This window comes from Ruditapes philippinarum, unplaced genomic scaffold (genome assembly GCF_026571515.1).
Source record: "Ruditapes philippinarum isolate M1 unplaced genomic scaffold, ASM2657151v2 ctg7231_1_1_1_1, whole genome shotgun sequence".
Taxonomy (NCBI): domain Eukaryota; kingdom Metazoa; phylum Mollusca; class Bivalvia; order Venerida; family Veneridae; genus Ruditapes; species Ruditapes philippinarum.
The window spans coordinates 23,977-45,951 of NW_026854816.1; the positions used below are offsets into that span (position 1 = coordinate 23,977).

A 21,975-nucleotide genomic window follows, 5' to 3' on the forward strand; every position below is an offset into this window, starting at 1 on the left:
CTCGAATGAATGAATACCTTCAAACTATAAGTATGACCTTGACCTTGAAGATAGGGATAGGGGTCTTAGCCGCGACATGTCGTCTTGATGTGGAAGATATTTATGCCTAGTTATTTTGTAATCCTTTGATGCATGACAGTCCGGACAGGAATGTGTATAACTATAAACTCTAATTTTGATATAGTGAACTTCAAAATGGTAGTGTGAGCTTGACCTTTGAGGTAGGGGCGTGATAAGTTGACGCGACACATCATCTTGATGTGGGAGACATTTATCCCAAGTTATTTTTCCATGCATGACAAAGTGACATTAAGGACACAAATGTGTGAACCTATAAACTTTTATTGTGAAAAAGTGAAACTTCAAAATGTTAGTGTGACCTTGACCTCTGAGGTAGGGATGTAATTCATAGACGCAAAACATCGTCTTGATGTGGTAGACATTAATGCCTTGTTATTTAAATATCATTTCATGCATGACAAAGTTATAGTCCGGACAGGAATGAAGTGTCGACGCACAGACAGACGGACGTCCAGACAGGCAGAGAGAGGGACGGTGCGATTTTAATATGCCTCCCTTCGGCGGCATAAAAATGTTTTTATCAACACCTATATCAGGTGCGATTAGATTTATAACTCTAGTCCTGTATTTCTAGAATTATCTCCATTTCATTTTTGAATTAGGGATTTATTTACAATTAATATATTTCTAACAATTATCTTTGTTATTATAAATGACATCAACTCTAGACTTAAGATAAGCATCCTTTGTCATTACTCACATCATGCATGACAAGGTTTTTAACTCTAGTATCCTTATTTCAAGAGATATTTCCTCTTTGAACTTAGAATTTTACTTTCAAAACTTTATTTACTTTTTGCTGTATCATTTTGGTACCTTTATTATAAAAAAAATCACATTCATCTCTTTTCCTACTAGATTGAATGATAAGCTTCAAAAATGCTTTGAATCCATTATTATTATTACTTTTAAAACATTATTTTGCTCCTTCTGAAAAAAAGAAAAAGAATGTAAATCACTGAGGTATGATATGCCTTTAATATAAAAGTAATTTACAAAATTATTTTCATTGTGAGTTGAAAGTGATTAAAAACCTTTTTTTACTGTAATCCAATTTTTCATTGTCTTCTTTACACTAAAAATTTAAATCTTAGTTTTTCGTTACATCTAAAATGTTCTCTATATCTTCAAGCTTAAACTATACATTCTTGAAACATGATAGGATCATAAAACATTCAAGGGTGCTGCTATCAGTAATACAGTGACAAGCCGTGTAATTATAATTAAATGCTCATCAGTGACCAGAGATAGGAAATTTTGGGGAAAACTGGAAATCTTGGGCTTATGCGTAGGACTGTTTTTATAAGCAAATTTTTTCAACGGTTTTACATTTTCGATTACTTTATTGGTGTAAGAGAGGTTACTACAACATGATGTTTTTTACCACACTATCTGCGTTTTACCTCTTGACATTGTATCCTACTATCTAAACCCTATGTTTGCTCAGAAACATTGTCGTCTGCTAAACGATGTAGTATCGTATTTTCATTAAATTGCGCCCATTTTGTGCCCTATCTCACAAAGAAAGTACAAAAAGAGTACAACATATCTCTGAAATACACACACGTAAAAAGTCTGGATCTGCATCTAATATTTTTCTATTGAAAACATACAGAGCGATTTTGATAACGCTTATCACTGTCATGAGCCATTAAAAAATAAGTTACGACGCCGCCTGTGTAAAACTTGCACTAACTTACCGAAATCATGTTAAAAAACGGATTTATAGTAATTGAAGGATACTGCTTTCTCTAGCAGGTTCACTGTCCATTGTTTAGATGATGGTTTTATTGTCATACATGTGTAAGATCGTTATCGTATGATTCTATGTTTTAAATGGATTAATTCCCTTCTTTGTTTATCATCTGGATTAAGTTTATCCACAAGTCATTATCAACAGCCATGCATATATTTAAGGGCCTGTTTAATGAACTTAAGTCTCTTTGTAATTTTTGTATTCAAGATATTGCTATGGAACAACAGACTTTGACAACTTTGATATCTTTGTAATTGTCAAGCTTGGTTTGCAGATATTGTAATCGAGGCATGTCTTTTATTATACTTGGTATGACATTTAAATGTTTATAGACGGAAATTATCCAACCACAAAGATTCATTTAATAATATAAGCGGAGATACATTACTTGATGCTTCTTTGTAAAAGGCAAAAGAAAATATATATTGATATTGAAATTAAAGCAAACTGGAGAAAGGAAATGTATCTTAACACTTACAGAGATGTGTGTTTTAATTTTTATGAAGTCTTTAAAACTCAATATTAATATCATTTCCAATAAAGGGTCTCAATAATAAAGCGTTGCTAACAGCTGTAAACGATTACTATATTATAAAAGTCAAATGCTTTAAAGTATGCTTAACAATATAGTACTAATTTTCATTTTGTAACGACATATTTGAAATCATTGGTATTTGTCATTATTGGAATTAAAGACCCAATTAGTCTACACGATATGGTTTTTATTCCGAGCAACATTTTATGGTGTCCTCCTACAAAAAACAAAACAAAAGACACACACGCACCAACGCACACACACACACATACACGTACGCACACACACATACACAAATTTTGGGCATACATTTGTGGCCGAACCTTCTTTTCTCCTTTGGCAATTTGTACATTTTAAGTGTTTTCTATGAAAGTCATCAACTAATTACCATTTGCTACTTTTATGACAAATAATGTCAAAACAGTATGAGACATAAGGGTACAGCTTTTATATGTGTTACATTGATGTTACGTACATGTCACTTAGAGTTATTCTTGTAACATATTACAAGTGTTTCATTAAATTGCGCCAATTTTGTGCCCTATCTCACTTTTACACTTTTCTACGATAGTAAGTGCGTTCTTTCAATGATATCTGCATAGAATTAATTATTTTTGATCATGTAGCTTTATGGTAAATGCTATTATTTATGCATATTTTGTTCCCTTTGAATTCCTGTGAAATGACAAACTACGCCATAAATAATTAATTCTATTACGATAACATTGAATGAACGCACTTACTATCGTAGAAAAGTGTAATAGTTATTACACGCAAAATTGACGATAGTTAGTGCGTTCATTCAATGACATCTGCATAGAATTAATTATTTATGACGTAGTTTGTCATTTCACAGGAATTCAAAGGGAACAAAATATGCATAAATAATAGCATTTACCATAAAGCTACATGATCAAAATGGTTTCGTCAAAAATTATTAGTAAAAGGTCATAGATAAATTTGCGAGACATCATCTTTTTATACCTTGACATTTATGTTTTAGAATAATGTGCAATTTATTTTTTCACTCGGTCCATGTCATATTTGTTTCAACAATGGCGAACTGTGATTTAAATAAAAAACAAAAACATAAATGATTAGAATTTTTGTATTAACATAATCATTATAATTATGAGGGATGATTCAGAATAAATGCAATGTAACTTAAGTCTCAAAAGACCAATGCATTGTTATTGAAAAAATGCAATATGAATCGGCTAGAATTGTCACCGGTTTAACAAGATCAGTGTCCATTCAAAATTTATTAAAAGAAATAGGGTGGGTATCTTTGGCAGAAAGAAGAAAAAATCAAAAACTTGTTTTAGTATACAAGGGGAAACATAATTTACTGCCATTATATTTATCACAGTTATTTCCCCCTTTAGTAGAAAAGGCAAATGAAAACCAGTATAATTTAAGAAATAACACCAATTATGTTACTATGACAAGGAGAACCGAAATATATTCAAAATCAGTTATACCGTCATCAATACAGCTTTGGAATGAATTATCAATAAATATTAGAGAATCTGACTCGTTAGCAAACTTTAAAAGAAAACTGAAAGAAATTTATAAACCTCCCATTGTTCCGTCTTATTTTATAAACGGTGAACGTTCACCAACAGTATACCATACACGTCTTAGGAATAATTGCAGTAATTTAAACTCGGACTTAAATAAAAATCATATTATACAAAACCCAGCTTGTGAATGCGGTGCTTTAATAGAGGACGCTGAACTTTTTTTATTTCAATGCCAAAAATTTAATCATCAGAGGATAGAACTTTTTAAAAATACAAGAGAATTTCATCCTCTTAGTACGCAAAAGTTACTTTTTGGTATAAATGCTTTAACTAATTCTTAAAGCATGCTTTTATTTCATCATGTTCATCAGTTTGTTAAAGAAACGAACAGGTTTATATAGTTTAACAACATCTGATTTTCTTTTATACTTTTTTATGGTTCTATACAAATTGTTAGACTATTGTCAACTTTCAAAATTCATAGTAAAACTGTTGTAGGGAGTAGGCGACGTGGTTTTTTCAAATATCAGAAAATATATTTATTTACTATTTTTTTCTAATTATTTTTTCTTAGATTTCAACTTAATTAATCATACTTTACATAATTATGTCTTTTTCACATCTATTTTTAAATAACATTGCAGTCAGTATTTCAGGGGAGGGCCCCCGATAATGTTGTTATAACTTTTGGCCCAACCCTTTTGTATATTTACATTAATGTATTTATGAATAATTGTGAAAATTTATGTATGTATGTATGTGTGTATATATATATAGAATATGTTTAAACTAACGCCAACTCTCCTTGTTAATATTGTTTCTCATATTTTAGCAAAAAGTTAACATTATATCAATCACTTCGTGAAGTTTCAAAGACATCTATGGTACACTGGTAGAGTTATAGCAGTGGCTCCTATAACACCGGCTTTCATCAATCTTTCAAATATACTTATATCTATAATCCAAATGACACTTGTTAGCTTTTGTTTCAAATTGTGTTGTTGTTTGGGTATTTCTTTAATACTCAAATGATGCAAAATGTACGTGAATATAACAATCATGTTGCATTGAAACTGCCACAACTTTGTTATATTAATACTGTTCATCTATTTTGTTCATCTATTTTAAAGGATTTGAGACAAAACAAAATATTTTTTACAAATATGGTGATACATATATAGTTTTTGATAGCTTTAAAAAAAGCAAGCCTATAAATGTAATAGATAATCTCCAATACTTAAATAAATGTAGCATAACAAACTGTAAGTGACAAGCAATATCTATCAAGATACTATGACAAATTTCTCATATCGAGATTAAAATCAAAAATGTATCGCAGCGGCAATGGGTTTATATTTATCTTTGCAGTAGCAGTTTCATTTAATCCACATATTGAAAAAAGAAACATTCACCGTAACATATCAAACGAATACAAAAACAAGCGTTATTGCAATATCACGTGCACAAGATGTTGTGTAAAGCTGAGAATATGTGGTCTTCCAACATTTCAACGTTTGTAATACTGAATAAGTAGATGTCCGACAGATCGATATTCCTTTTGAAAAAAACTACATCGATGGATCCCTTGGGAGCTATGCATATACAGACATCTCACAAACCAAACTGATATTTGAAATACTCAGTAGCTGGATCCACGAATAGTTGTGAATATGGAGACGCTGGACAAAGTTACAATTGAATACTATATATAAATGGATTGAATTTAATGAATATGCCAAAGTCTGAAATATCGGTGATTCAAATACTGCATCGATGGCTTCATGGAATCTGTGAATATGTAAACGTCCGACAAATATTGAAGTTCTTCATCGATTGATTATGATCTACGAGAAGCTTTAATATACAAAGTGCTGTTTTAGATGTAGCCCAGTCTTGAATGGCCAAAATGTCTTACAAATCACATTTTGAAATACTCCATCGATGAATTGATTCTTCTTGGTTTTCAGAAAATGGAAGTGTCTTGTGTTTTCTTAAAAGAAAAACGAAAATAAACTAATTTTGACACTATGCATAATAAAACACAAATATAAATTTTACGTTCTATTCTAAGCGATTCAATGTTTTTGAGTTTTCAGTATCAAATGATATAGATCTAACATTAGTATAGATACTGGTCAGACTGCACGGAAGTACAGGCTGGCCTGGCTCTATACTGGTGACAAAGTTAAGTTATTTTCGGTGCTAGAAGGTTAACGGTTAATAAAATAATTATGAATTTTATTAAACAATCAATTTAATAATTTGAGAAAAAAAATATTCAAAATCTACTTTTTGAATTGACTTAGCACACTTTGTTATAATATAAAAGAAACAGATAAAATATGTAAATGTTCCTTAAAATATGAAAAGTATGATAATTACGCTTCTCTTTCCTTCAGAAGCTCCGAAACTCTGCGTCGACTGAAGCCATTTGTATCTCTGTTTTGTAAATACATCTTTTATCTGCAATTGAAGTCGTGTTACATTAATGTTTATTTTTTATCAACAAAGTTACGTACTTAGCTAACCACGGTTTGGTTTTTGGACCCACCAAAATAACTAAGCTATCCATATTTTAATTTAGCACTCATAATTTAAAGAATTTTGAAATCTCATCTTTATTTTATATGAATAATGTAATGAACTCACTTCATCAAGTCATATTGCAAGAAGATACAATTTAATGGATTGGCATTTTAACTGTTTCGCGGCAGTGCGATAATTAATGCGGTCAGATCGCTCCACTGAGAGCAATAACATAATAAACGAAGATGGTGACAACATAGCTACAATGAAAGGAGTAAAAGATCGCTAAACACCTAGGAATCGTCTTGTTACATCACTTGTTAGCGCGCCAAGTCAGTTTGCTATCACGTATGATTCATATATTAGCTTAAATGATGTTTAAGATATTTTACGTGTTCAGTGTGTCTTACGGTTTGAAACTTAAAAGCAACCAAAATGATATAACTAAGATTTAAAATCCAGTCATGATACCAATGTTGGCAAATTATTAGAAACAGTTACCTTTTTGTCCAACACGCAGTGAAATATGAAGATCAGCAGTCCCTGTAAATTTTATTCTTTTTATAATTTTTTCATAAATACATAATGGAAATAAAATTTAAAACCTAAATACGTTTGATAATTGTGGCATCGTTATACTATTAAACACAAACATTTAGGAAAACATGTATTTTATAGTACAGTGTCCGAAAACAGTACAAATATAAACAAGAGCCATGTCAACATGGCCATCCCCCGCCGAATGTGTTTGCTCATTGGAAGAATGTAAATGTAGTAGAGCAGAATAATTTAATTTTAAGAGTTTTTTTTGGTAATAAAAAATGATGGCTGAAGTGTTTACAGATGTGAATACTGATGGCTGAAAAAACAAAGGGCAATAACTGAAAAATAATGTAGGGTATGTTATCATTCTTGTGTGATGCACCTCTCCTCAGTAAAATCTATCCACCTATGAAGATTCAAGTTGATACCTCAAATACTTTTTGAGATAAGCTCCGGACAAAATAGTATGAAAAAGAACAAAGCACAATAACTCAAAAATTGTATAGGAAGAGTTATCATTCTTGTGCACAGCATTCCTCCTGAATAAGATCTATCCACCTATGACATTTCATGTTGACATCTCAAACACTTTTGAGTTATGCCGACTGAGTATGAAAAATAACAAAGGGAATAAACTTAAAAATTATGAAAGGTAGGGTTATCATTCTTGTGCGCTGCACACCTCCTGAGTGAGATCTATGCACCTATGAAGTTTCATGTTGATATCTCAAAGGCCTTTTGAGTTATGCTCTGGACAAAAATTAATTTTGAAAAATAACAAAGGGCAATAACTCAAAAATTATGCAGGGTAGGTTATCATTCTTGTGCACTGCACTCCTCCTCTATGCGATCCATCCACCTATGAATTTTCAAGTTGATAACTCAAATACTTTTTGAGATAAGTTCCGGACAAAATAGTATGGAAAAGAACAATGGGCCATAACTCAAAAATAATACAGCAAAGAGTTATCATTCTTGCGCACAGCATTCTTCCTCAATAAGATCTATCCACCTATGATATTTCATGTTGACATCTCAAACAATTTTTTAGTTGTGCTACACTCAAAAAAAAAATTAAGTATGAAAAATAACAAAGGGCAATTACTCAAAAATATGAAAGGTAGAGTTATCATTCTTGTGCACTGCATACCTCCTGAGTGAGATCTATGCACCTATGAAGTTTCATGTTGATATCTCAAAGGCCTTTTGAGTTATGCTCTGGACAAAAATTAATTTTGAAAAATAACAAAGGGCAATAACTCAAATTATGCAATGTAGGTTATCATTCTTGTGCACTGCACTCCTCCTCCATGCGATCCCTCCACCTATGAAGTTTCAAGTTGATAACTCAAATACTTTTTGAGATAAGATCCGGACAAAATAGTATGAAAAATAACAAAGGGCAATTACTCAAATATTATGAAAGGAAGAGTTATCATTCTTGCGCACAGCATTCCTCCTGAATAAGATCTATCCACCTATGACATTTCATGTTGACATCTCAAACACTTTTGAGTTGTGCTCCACTCATATGAAAAATTAAGTATGAAAAATAACAAAGGGCAATAACTCAAAAATTATGAAAGGTAGAGTTATCATTCTTGTACACTGCATACCTCCTGAGTGAGATCTATGCACCTATGAAGTTTCATGTTGATATCTCAAAGGCCTTTTGAGTTATGCTCTGGACAAAAATTAATTTTGAAAAATAACAAATGGTAATAACTCAAAAATTATGCAGGGTAGAGTTATCATTCTTGTGCACTGCACTCCTCCTCCATGAGGTCTATCCACCTATGAAGATTCAAGTTGATAGCTCAAATACTTTTTGAGATATGCTCCGGACAAAAATGTCGGACGGAAGGACGGACGGACGGAAGGTCGGACGGACGGACAGACGGAGACTGTTTCTATATCCCCCGCCGCCTTTTCGGCGGGGAATAATAAGATATCTGCTCACACATTACTAAAAAACATAAAGAGCGTCTATGACGTACAGGGAGTTTTAATAATAGTATTTAAATGTTTGGTTAGGAGTTTGTTCTTAACTAGAGTGTTCTACTTTTTCTTGGATTAAGCTAGGTCAAGATCACTGGAAGCGCGGGTTTGCCGTGCTTGATCCGCGTCCGTAAAATAAATGAAAGCAATTGCAAGTAAAAGGCCAAAGTATTATTCCAATGACCCTTAATTATAAAATTTCTGGTTTAAAACACACACACACACACACACACACACACATATATTTGACTAAAATAACATGTCATTTATTGATCACATTCGTTCATAATAATCGTCTTTCTGTCAGGTTGTATTTGTGCATTTAATACATGAAATAAATATAGCAAAATATTCAAATAATAAATGTACTATTCGTATGATAAAAGATAAGAATCAGGACACGTTAATATATTTGTGCTTTTAACTTTTAGCATACATTAAGCCTATGGTCTATAAAGAGGCAAAAATCAAAATTAACGGGGCAACGATTAACATCGTGAAACAAAAGTGTTGCCACCAGTTAAAGCCTAGACAGACTACATATTTAAATTTACTTATTGTAGATCTTTTTTACAATTTGACATAGTTCTTGAAACTTTGACTTAATTGTTCCAAACTATATTTTATGTATCCCATTTCACGAATTATGAAGGTTAAAAGTAAATCAATGGAGCGCCCTTGTTCATTATTTACATTTGAATGTTGCATTTTGATAAAATATATCACAAGGATTTAAAGTAATTGTTGGATACCTGAAAACTGTTAAGAATAGCGAATATGTACTGGAAAGCAATTGTGTCACTATTCAAAGATAGTACTCCAAACCCCCATGTCATACCCATCAACGGCATGAGCACCAATATGCAACGTAATGCTGACCTGAAATGATATGATATACGGTGTAATATTAACATAAGTAGTCATGTATTAAAGTATTAAACTACTGATGGAAAACGATCTTGTTTTGTGGTCGACGGCGATTTAAAAAGCGATGTTTTGTCTTCCAAAACATTACGCAGATTTAGTTTACAAAGATTGTTTCCAAATTAATTTCATTTTTCATCAGTATATGTTGCTTAAATTTGCAAAATCCCACAGTATGTGTACAAGTGAGTGTTCGTCACTATAAGTTGGTTGTTATAAAAGTGTCATGAAAAAATACTTTTTGCAGATGACAAAATGTGGGATGTCCGTACTCAAGCGATCATTAACAGTTGAGTGAATTGAAAAAAATAACAATGAAAGCAGATACCAAACAGCTCTCAGTATCTACGAACTTTTCAAGTGTCCACAACTGAGTGGACATGCTTCGTATTTTATTTATTTATTTATTGCTTTTAAATTAGTACAATTGATGATACGCCTGACAAAAACACATAAAGGAGCAACTGTCATACTTTGCCCGTCCTTTGTTTGATTTCTTCGACATTGCTGTAGTGCCGCACATTGTCCGAATCACGAAGACAACAATTATAAAATTAACCTGAAACGAATTGTTTGAAACAAGAACATGTTTATAAAATAATAGATTTATAAGTTATAAATTGATTGATTAATTAATTAATTAATTTCGAATTTAAGCTTAGCTTTATTAATCAATTAATCGATTAAGTTATGAATTAATTTTAATAAACTAAATAATTAATCAATTTTATAAATAAATGTATTCTAAATTGATTGATTGATTGATTGATTGATTGATTGATTGATTGATCGATTAATATTTGATAATGTTATTTACAGCAGTCGTGTATAAAGATAATTTAAACGCCATGACTCACTGAAACTCGCACTCATTAAAATCATGATTGGTCATCACGTGACATTTGCTTAAGGTAACATTGGATCATGACAAAAAGTATTTTCTATTTTCATATTTATTTTTCAATATTTAAACTATAATCATATATCATGTTCCAGGCAATTATTCTCCGATTCATAATGTACCTCTTGTACTTTTCCGACGTTCTTGCAGAATTTGTGACACATATTGTAATCATTTTGAGCACTGGTGACCTTGACCAAACTGACCCCTAACTCTATCCAAAAGAAGAATACCATTTAACTTATCTTCCTACCAAATATGAAATGCATCTGTCAATAAATAAAGGCTGTATGGGCAAAAGTGTAAAAATCTATTTTAGCACAAGTGACCTTGACCCACTGATCCCTACCCCAATCAAAAGAATGAATATCATGCAAGTTATCTTCTTACCAAATATAAAATATATCTGTCACTTAATAAAGGCTGTATAAGCAAATGTGTAAATATCTATTTTTAGCACTGGTTACCTTGACCCAACTGACCACTAACTCTATCAAAGTTTATGTTTCTATCAATTATAAATAACATCTGTCTATAGAATAAGGTCAATACACCTGTAAAAATGTAAAAATCTATTTTTAACGTTGGTGACCTTGAGTGACATTGGTAACATTGACCTTGACCCAAATGACCCCTAACTACACCCAAACAAGGAGGACCTCCCTTGGCATGTTTGTATTAAACTAAGACATCAACTAAAAAATAAAGGCTGTATGAGCAGAAATGTTTAGATTTATTTTTTAAACCAGTGACCTTGACCTTGACCCTAGAGACCGCTTACTCCACAAAAAAATAGAGGACCATCAAAGGTATCCACCTACTAAATATGAAATATATCATTAAAGAAATTAAGCATTTATGAGAAATTTTAAAATAAATCAAACTTGCCGAAATAGGTTAACCAAACAAGGCCTTATTTTCAAAGTGAAAAAAGGGAAATGACAGGGAAATATGGATGACACAGTTATATAAATTGGCAATATCATGTACTTTGTATTGATAAGTAAGTGTGGAAATTATAAAGCCATTAGTATAGATCGAACTTAAGATATTTCTAACTTGCCGTTTTAGGTTAACCATTATTCATTTTCTAAGTGCTGAAAAGGGCAATATGAAACCAGAGTTATGTAACTTGCCCAGATCATGTTCTTTGTATTGATTACTAAGTGTGTAAACTTAGAAGCCATTGGTACAGGTAGAACTTAAGAAAAATCCAACTTGCCGCTCTAGGTTAACCTCGTACGGACAGACGGACAGACGGGCGGACGGTTCAATTACTATATGCCCGGGGGCATAAAAACTAATATAATGGAAAACTATTTAAAAATTGGAATCTGCAAATATTTACCTGGAACATGGTATTAGTTTATAAGTCAAATATTAAAAACGGAAAATTAGCAAATACTATTTGCGGTGACCCAATGTTAGCGTAAACAAATGTCACTTGGTCACCAATCCTGTAATACGTTGCATTATAAAAATAACAAAATGTTATGATTATCCAATAAAATCGACGTTAAAATGTACAAATTATAAGCTGCAACAATAAAGACACCAGTTAAAAAAACTATTGTGAAGTTTAAAGTGTATAAAGCTACATGCATATATCTTATGCAAAAATCATTGTTTGGATTTTGAAAAAGAATACTTCCAAAATTCTTGTATGAATAAGAATGGCAATAAATTGCCTTAAAGCGAGTGGTGCATGCACAAAGTAATTGATAATCGAATAAAACCCCACTTAAAATATCAAAATAATATTTTGTTCTGGAACATTTTATTCTGTTTCTGTCCATTATCCGTGTGTGTTAAATAACAGAGACATTCTATGATACTACTTTTTCGAGAATCAACCATATAATAATGGAATAATAGATAATAGATTAACAGTTTTATACCATTTATGTACAGTACATGTCTTAATACTTTTTTCTTTAATTTGCATCTTTTTGATAATTTTTTCTCAATCTTGCACTTTTTATTTCATGCCCTTTAAATTGCTACTAGTTTTTTAAAGTTTTTACTAAAATTTTGATCTGTTATTTTTAGTTTTTATGTTTTAATGTCTTTTTATTTGTCGGGAAAAAAAGCTTATTAGCTAATGTTTCTTGTAATATGTAAACCGACTGTAAATAAAGTTTCTTGTATCTTGTATCTTAACAAATTTCACAAATACAATACTATACAGTCATACAATAATACAGTCACACAATGTACATACCACTATAACAACAAGAACCGGAGCAATAAATGCCCATATCAATCCAGTTTCAGTTGATAACCAGCATCTGGAACATATCTAGATATATGAAAATCATTTACATGGAAAGGTTAAAAATTATAAAATAGTCTGGAGACTTTACTATTGAAAGTGCATTAACTGAGGTGCATGTATCAGTTACTCACACTCACTGCTCGTTGATTGGCTCATTTTTTCTGGGTTTTACTAAATGGGACAACTCAATAGAAAAGTCATATTCAGATGCTCATTAAATTTTTCTGGTGTTAAATATTGTGAAGACATGGACCATGTTTTTATTTTTGTCTATAATAGAAAAGAGAAAGAACATCAAAACACACGGCAATCTGATTTATACTCGGTTGATATATAGACCTATATTGGTACATTAAATAAGGTCAATCAGATACATAAGTACGTAAAATTAAACATACAGTACAAAAACTAAAAAAGTGCATCATTAAATAAGTTGATTGCTATTGTTGGAAATGGTGCTGGTTGTAATCAACATAAATTAGCCTTTTTATCTATTTTGTTACTCATGTTTTCACGATTTATGTTCTTTTGGACCATACTAACTAAATAATGCACCTTTTTAGGTTAATTCTTCTGCAATGGTGTGGAACCGTCCTAAAGGTCCATTGTCACATGGCGATTTTATAAGCTGACAATAATACTTCTAATGAAATATCGAACAATTATTTAATTCCAAAAACAAGATTTTATGACATTGAGTTCTATAAAGCGACCAATACAAATATGTGAAAGTATGATAAGCACATTTATGATATTAAGTAATCACAAATCCATCATCAATGAAAATGCAAAAACGCAATTTAGCTTTTAAAAATGTTACATAAAATGATGGAAACTTACGCCTGTTCGGTTCCATATCCCTGTAGCTGTGATGCACCCATAGATATCACAACAATAAGTACTGCGAGGACTGGAAATCAATAAATAATCTTGAAAAATAAGCTCATTACAACATGCATAAACATTTTTATCACATTACCCCCACAGCCCGAGCCCTACCGCCAGGTCATTTCAATACAAAATCAAACAATTATAACAAAAATATATTACTGATACTATTAACTATTATATTCATTTAATATTTATTTTCTATTAATATTTATATATAATTTTTAACTGGAGTTTAACAGATATGATCTAAAAAATCAACTGATTAACATATACGTATATACCATAAGACGATATCATAAGTGGCATCCCAGGTTTTATAGTACTTAGTGGTTTAAGAACAGTATATGAAAGGTTACATCCCTCCGTCAGCATTCCGAAGAAAACTATCAAAAACACTAGGTGGAGAAGTACCGCCATTGCTGTGCAAACGTCCTACACATTGATGAAAAGCATATTAAATTTAAATAAAGCATCAATATCAAGAAATAGAGGATATTGAATGAGTGTAGTTTAATACTAAATTTATTGAACGAGCATAATATTGTTTTATTCAACGAGTTTAATAAATTTAGTATTGAATCTACACGAATATAATATTCTATTTATCATATATATAAAATAAGAACAGTAAACTGTTAAAATGAGTATTTTTTCAATGACGCTCCTATAGTGTAACGCTAACATTAGCGCGCTTTAACGCTATGTTTATATATAGCGCAAATGATGTCAAGTCAGAGTGTTATTGCACTAGTGTAATATCGTTTTTATTAAATGGCTTTATAACACTCCTTTGCCGCGGTGTATGTGATAAAGAAATATATCTTACAGGAAATTCGAAAATATTATATAAGGCATGTAGGTTAAAATAAACAATTGATGCTTTTATCCAAAGCGAAAACAAACTAGCAAAACTGGCGTTTTCATACTAGAATATGACATATTTCTCTATACATGAATATGCCACATTTCTCTACACAAACGAAAGCACAAGCAGAAAAGCATAATTATCATCTGTCAGGAGCTACTCAGATAGCTGCAAAGTTTTATTCCTTATTGCTTAAAACCGTTTAAGAATAAATTGAAAGAAAAACATTTTAAGAGATCGAATTTGATAAAAAAAAAGATTTAAAGAAAATTAAAAGATTCCAAATTCGAGACTTAATTTACATATTATGTGCGATTAATGACTTAATGACTAAGTTTTCAGTATTTTACCATATTTAACTCGGTAGTGGCTATTTTTGCTTATTTTTGTAATTAATTGGATTGTGAGTGTTGTTTGCAATGTGTAAAATGACTTCCTTTGCTCGCTTCACAATCGTTTACTCTTAAATATATTTTCCACATTTTCATGAAAATTAGAATGAATCTAGAGGCATGCTGCTTTAAGATTAGCATTTGATTGAAAGCAACGTATGCGGATAAATCTACCGGAAAACATTTAATATACCCAGTGTATAACATTACCTTGTTTTCTGTTCTGTTTATCCCAGCAAGAAACAGGATATAAGCAACAATTAACCAACAGGATAAGTTCATATGAATGATGTACCGCACCGATTTAATAAACCTGAAAACATATGTTCAAATATTATACGAAATGATTCATCATGATAACTTGTTTCTATTTAAGCAGTTACCCATGGTTCATACAGACACCAAATGCCAAAATTCAATCACTTTCTAAGCACGTGTGTCCATTTTCAAGCACGATTTGTTGCACATTTATCGGGAGGAGAGGGGTCACTATTTTTTTTTTTGTGAACTGTCGATTTTACCAACACAATGTCATTCAGTCATTTTTAAGCATATTTGCAGCAAATCAAAGCATTTTTAAGAGAGTTATCAAATTCAAGGATCTTTAAGCACATTTATTTCATTTTAAAACACTTTTTAAGACCGGGACTCAAATTTAAGCACTTTTTAAGACTGTACGAACCGAAATTAATTAGCGTTTGCCCACGTTTCGGTTCGTACAGTCTTAAAAAGTGCTTAAATTTGATCTTGATATTTGAAGGCAGTGATTCCAACAGAATAGAGCATGTGAAGACTGCACGTATCACTGCCTTCAAATATCAAAATACTTATGTAAATTAAATATAAAAATGCAAAATTTCAGATAATGGAAACTCTCTGTATACAAACAGTTCAAAATTTGAAATCGGACAAATTCAATACAATAATATAGTCGGAAATGTGTGTTCCATTGCTTTATTCCATATGTATTAAGACTGTAAATATTTTTGTGTTTCTTTGTTGTTTTTGTTGCTGCTGTTGTTATTTTCTGGTTTTTAGAAGTTTTGTTATTTTTGCTTATGTTTGTTTACGTTTGTTCTTTGTTGTTGTTGTAGCTGCTATTGCTCCTGCGGCTGTTAATACTGTGGTGGTGTTGTTGTTTTGTGCGTGGTGTTATATTTAAGTTTGCTGTTTTTCATTGTAATATCTCGTTGTTTCTAAAGCTTATTACTCCTTACTTTTGTAAAAAAAAATATTTTTTTATTTTGTGTTTTATTCGTTTTTTCTTCTTTTTTGTTTCAGTCATTGTTTTTATTGTTCTTTTTCTCTAATACTAAAAAATTGCAAACCTCCAGAAGAATGCATGTATAGCTACATTCAGTACAAGACATATCATGGAAACTATACATCCTATCATGGAAATGATTGACAGTGCCTCCTTATGTTCCTCCTCAATCTGAAAATATACAGTACTTATGTTAAGTGTTATGTACAATTGTTTTAGAATTGTTTGGAGTGTGCCGCCTCTACAAGGTATATATCCATACTATGGATGATGGCACAAACACGTGTAAACAAGTTTCAGCAGAGCTTTGATATACATGTAATTGTCAAGTACTAAATTTTCCTCATAAGAATTCAAGAATTCACATCCTGATCAAGTATAAATGCTTGACAAGTAAATTGTATCTTTATGTGGAACTTTTAGGCACAGCAACACTATTATTGTCATTTTACGACATTCTAGATAAACCGGAAGAGCTAGTCATTTGTGCGCATAAGTGGCCAAAAATCGGGTTCCTAAATAGTTACAACCTCGCTATATAACAGTAGCTTATTTGAGAAAACATTTGGTCTGAAAATTAATTTACTTTCTTTGGCGACTGTTAAATAAATGCAAGTATTGACTAAATCATTACTGACTTTTTTATTTGTCATCCGCAGATGTTTCGTTTCAAATAATATTTTTTTTTATTTTGGAAATTTATATCTTCTTTTTTCAACTCATAATACTTTAAGTGCAAAATGCACTTTAAACCTCTTTACAATCTGTTAAAGTGGAACTTAACCCAATTATTATAAAACTATCACATTCTACGTCTTATTTCAAGCTAGGTCACATAATCATATATAAAAACTTGTGAGTACAAATGATTAATTCGCACTCATGCAAGCGATGATATATGCTAAAATGTAAAGTAAAATAATACCTACATACCTGGTGTTTGGATGGACTCATAAGCACAGCAAAATTAGTAAGATGGTCGCAAACACACACAACAACTTCTTCGTCTTTGTCATATTTTTTCAGTCGACATCCCTCATCTGACCAGTAACCTTGTGACGTTTCGCTTCACAAACAAGAAACAATTATTGCATTACATTTGTTACGTCGAATTTCGTCGGAATATTTTTACTTGCCAATTTATTGATTACACAAAAACAGCAATTGAACTATTCCTGTTACGGTATAACTTATAAGTGTGCACGTAAAGCATATCGCGTGGCCACGTTTTGGTTACCGCCTGTGTACTAACAGCCACCGCGTGGCCACGTAATAGCTATCTCATGTGCACGTCGTAAATAAAAGATTTCCATTTACATGAAGAATTTACGCAGATTATTTGACCGTGTAACAAAAGATATTTGCTATATAGCCCTCACATTGCGGTTATATAAGCTTAAACTGTTTATACTGGTCATATTACGCATGTTTGTTTTACATACTTAATATGCTCAACAGTTAAACATTAAATTACCACATACATTATGTAATACTACATGTAACTTGATAGTTTTCATGTTTATAAGTGTTTTTGAAAGTAAAGTAATTATTCGTCATCTTAATTTTAAGGGGAAAATATCACTTGTTAATCAGATAAATATCTGTTGTACATTTTTTAATTATGGAATAAATGTTCAACTGCTGACCAAAAGACGCCACCATACGAAATACAGTCCAAAAGATAAATGTTGATCGGCGTAAGTTTTAGCTCATTTGCGTTAATATGATACTTTACCTTTTTGACTCCTTCCAAAACGAACATCTCGCATTATCTAACGTATTCTGAATTTTAGAAACAATATGTTTTATGAAAATTTATTCAGTATTCTTTTTATCTCCATCGAAACCCTTTGAAAAACATACTAAAATAAATTTATTATGAAAATATTACACAAATATAACGTTTTGGTGATTTATTCCAAGCTATTACATGTTAAAGTTGTTAATGAACCATATCGGTACCAAAACGACAAACTTACAATCATAATATTTAAATATATAATAAAAACAATATCTGGATCCCTTAATGATAGCGGTATACCGGTAGTTTCATGAAGAATGAGCCAAAGTAAATTATGTTTCAGAAATATTAGTTACATGTCTCAAATGAATGCATGTACATTTATTACAATGCCCAATCTGACTAAAGTTCAGCTCTACTTATTTTTTATGTAGATCTGAAGACGACCGTTTATGTTTCGCCTTCTTTATAATTCGGATATATTTCGAGAATGCTATTTTTAGCCATGCAATCAAAGCGGTTTTTTCACAGGCATAAGAAGAAGTATCAAAATACCGTTATCCGTGGAAGTTAAACAAAAAAATGTTTGAATTAAATTTTATCAAATTTAAGTGAAAAAATAGTCAACTTAAAATGGACAAGATTGTTTTGCCAATTGTATCAGGTCACAGTCAGATCTAAAATCGGAGCGTTATTTAAAGCTGATTTTAATCAGATTGTACAATGTCCGTCCATTTATATAAAATTGCATGGTGTTGAACAATAATTATTGTGAATTTCTTTTTGTGAAAAAATGACTTACGTTATACAACTGAAATTGAATTTCCACTGGGCTGGCAAGTTTTCGTTTAATGTTTGGATAGAATGTAAATGATATTACTGGAGCATTCAGCTGAAGTTCTTCGGATCTGATGTGAAAATAAAACAAGAGGGCCATGATGGCCCTAGATCGCTCATCTGACCCATCAAACTCATCCGAACATTTACCTAGACAAGCATACTGACCAAGTTTCATGACAGGTGAGTCAAAAATGTGACCACTACAGTGTTAACAAGGATTATCCATATTTGAGCAGTGTGACCTAGTTTTTTACCCAGGTGACCCATATTCAAACTTGACCTAGAAATCATCAAAACAAACTTTCAGACCAATTTCCAGGATACTTGAATAAAAACAGTAGCAACTAGAGTGTTAACAAGATTTTTCTATTTTTAGCTCCGGTGACCTGGTTTCACATGCGATTTCGAACTCATTCGAGCAATTACCTAGACAAGCATCCTGACCAAGTTTGATGATAATTGAGTCGAAAATGTGACCACTAGAGTGTTAACAAGGTGTTTCCATATTTGGGCGGTGTGACCTAGTTTTTCATCCGAGATGACCCATGTTCGAACTTGACTTAGAAATTATCAAAACAAACTTTCAGACTAATTTACAGGATGTTTAGATCAAAACAGTAGCCACTAGAGTGTTAACAAGATTTTTCTATTTTTAGCTCCTGTGACCTAGTTTTTCCATTCGAGATGACCCATGTTCGAACTCAACCGAGCAATTACCTAGACAAGTTTCCTGACCAAGTTTGATGACAATTGAGTCAAAATTGTGACCACTAGAGTGTTAACAAGATTTTTCTATTTTTAGCTCCTGTGACCTTGTTTTTCATCCGAGATGACCCATGTTCGAACTCATCTGAGCAAGTACCTAGACAAGCATTCTGATCAAGTTTGATGACACTTGTGTCAAAAATGTGACCGCTAGAGTGTTGACAAGGTTTTTCTATTTTTAGCTCCGGTGACCTAGTTTTTCATCAGAGATGACCCATGTTCAAAGTCACCCGAGCTATCACTTAGACAAGCATCCTGACCAAGTTTGATGATAATTGAGGCAAAAATGTGACCGCTAGAGTGTTAACAATGTTTTTCTATTTTTAGCTCCAGTGACCTTGTTTTTCATCCGAGATGACCCATGTTCGAACTCATCTGAGCAAGTACCTAGACAAGCATCCTGATCAAGTTTGATGACACTTGTGTTAAAAATGTGACCGCTAGAGTGTTAACAAGGTTTTTCTATTTTTAGCTCCGGTGACCTAGTTTTTCATCAGAGATGACCCTTGTTCAAAGTCATCCGAGCTGTCACTTAAACAAGCATCCTGACCAAGTTTGATGATAATTGAGGCAAAAATGTGACCGCTAGAGTGTTAACAATGTTTTTCTATTTTTAGCTCCTGTGACCTAGTTTTTCATCCAGGATGACCCATGTTTGAACTCATCCGAGCTATGACCTAGACAAGCATCTTGACCAAGTTTGAGGATGATTGGTGCAAAAATGTCACTGCTAGAGTGTTAACAATGTTTTTCTACTTTTAGCTCCTGTGACCTAGTTTTTCATCCAAGATGACCCATGTTCGAACTCATTCAAGCTATCACCTTGACAAGCATCCTGACCAACTTTGATGATGATTGAGGCAAAAATGTGACCTCTAGAGTGTTAACAAGGTTTTTCTATTTTTAGCTCTTGTGACCTAGTTTTTCATCCGAGATGACCCATGTTCGAACTCATCCGAGCTATCAACTAGATAAGCATCCTGACCAAGTTTGACGATGATTGAGGCAAAAATGCGACCGCTAGAGTGTTAACAATTAAATGTGAACGGACGACGGACGACGGCCGACGGATGACGGACGACGGACAATCATCGATCCTAAAAGCTCACCCTGAGCATGATCAGGTGAGCTAAAAACATTGAATTTATTAAACTATCAAACATATATGCATATTTCAAACAGATATTCACATAACAATTTGAGTATAATGATAAAAAGCAGAACGGTATTATCACATAGACAAACAGAACATTGTGACGTAGATGTTTGATCAATTTACTAGGATGAGACATTTAAAGAAAACCTTTTACTTACTTAGTGTTGTTAGTTGATGATGATATTATCAGTGATAAATTCCTGTACATAATTCCACTAAATGATTCAACGGTACCTGCAGAATTGCAACATTAAATGCACTTATCATTAAATATAACAATCATATAGTTTATTGAAATTTACCAAATAGAAATAGTAGAGCTAGTGAAAAAAATAAAGTTATAAGAAAAATAATTGTTATTATGATTAAAAGAAAGGCGGCTGAAAAAGAGTTATTTTATATCTGGAAGTTTCTTTCATGTGTTGAGAGCGAACTTTATACGACATCAAGTCACGTGGATGTATATATGTGTGATATCCTCCCTGACAAGGCGTCTTGTTGCAAATAGTCAAGTAAAAGGAAAATAGCGGATATGGGCGTTATTTAAATGATCTTTATATTAACATATTACCTTGAAAAATATCAAATGTTTCAAGATATCAAGGTGTTCCCTAAAAGTTGTAAAAATTGGCGAATCTATTCTACTCCTACAACCTTCATACACACTTTTACTTGTAAACAGTTTACACTTTAAATATCATTATGTTTAACAGGCGAAACTTTTACTGTTTGCGATAGATATTTTACAATCATATTTTATACATGTAATCAAGCGTAACATACTGTCACAGTCAATTACGAGCCCGTCCTTCCTTGATCTAGCCCACTCTGAGACACCTTCGTTTTCATGTTCAGGGAAATTCAGAGCTTCGTTACATGATTGTATAGACGCCATCTTTAAATCTAAAACAGGATAAATATATCATCATCCGATTGATCTACTAATCAATATGAAACGTTTTAGCATTTGGTATTAAATAAGTAGTTATAACAGAGGAA

The 21,975-nt window shown here is 32.0% G+C and overlaps 1 protein-coding gene across 1 annotated transcript; it reads right to left on the minus strand.

The window, feature by feature from the left end:
• Nucleotides 1-3,320: 3,320 nt before the first annotated feature.
• LOC132741155 (adhesion G protein-coupled receptor L3-like) lies at nucleotides 3,321-21,878 on the minus strand. Its single transcript, XM_060729250.1, has 15 exons — nucleotides 21,760-21,878; nucleotides 21,135-21,210; nucleotides 19,018-19,123; nucleotides 18,210-18,256; nucleotides 17,408-17,540; nucleotides 16,539-16,645; nucleotides 15,421-15,523; nucleotides 14,235-14,385; nucleotides 13,903-13,972; nucleotides 13,009-13,075; nucleotides 10,360-10,445; nucleotides 9,715-9,841; nucleotides 6,923-6,964; nucleotides 6,278-6,358; nucleotides 3,321-5,885 (listed from the first exon to the last, which is right to left on the minus strand). Exons 1-15 carry the CDS (start codon nucleotides 21,869-21,871, stop codon nucleotides 5,859-5,861), a joined length of 1,335 nt encoding a protein of 444 aa, XP_060585233.1. The 5' UTR covers nucleotides 21,872-21,878; the 3' UTR covers nucleotides 3,321-5,858.
• Nucleotides 21,879-21,975: the final 97 nt, after the last annotated feature.

Coding starts and splice junctions, on each gene's coding strand:
- LOC132741155 (XM_060729250.1), bottom strand. CDS start 21,871: ATGGCGTCTATACAATCATGTAACGAAGCTCTGAATTTCCCTGAACAT. Junction 18,257..19,017: donor TTCAATTTCAGTTGTATAAC/GTAAGTCATTTT, acceptor TCTAAAATTCAG/AATACGTTAGATAATGCGAG. Junction 6,359..6,922: donor ACTGCGTGTTGGACAAAAAG/GTAACTGTTTCT, acceptor CTTCAATTGCAG/ATAAAAGATGTATTTACAAA.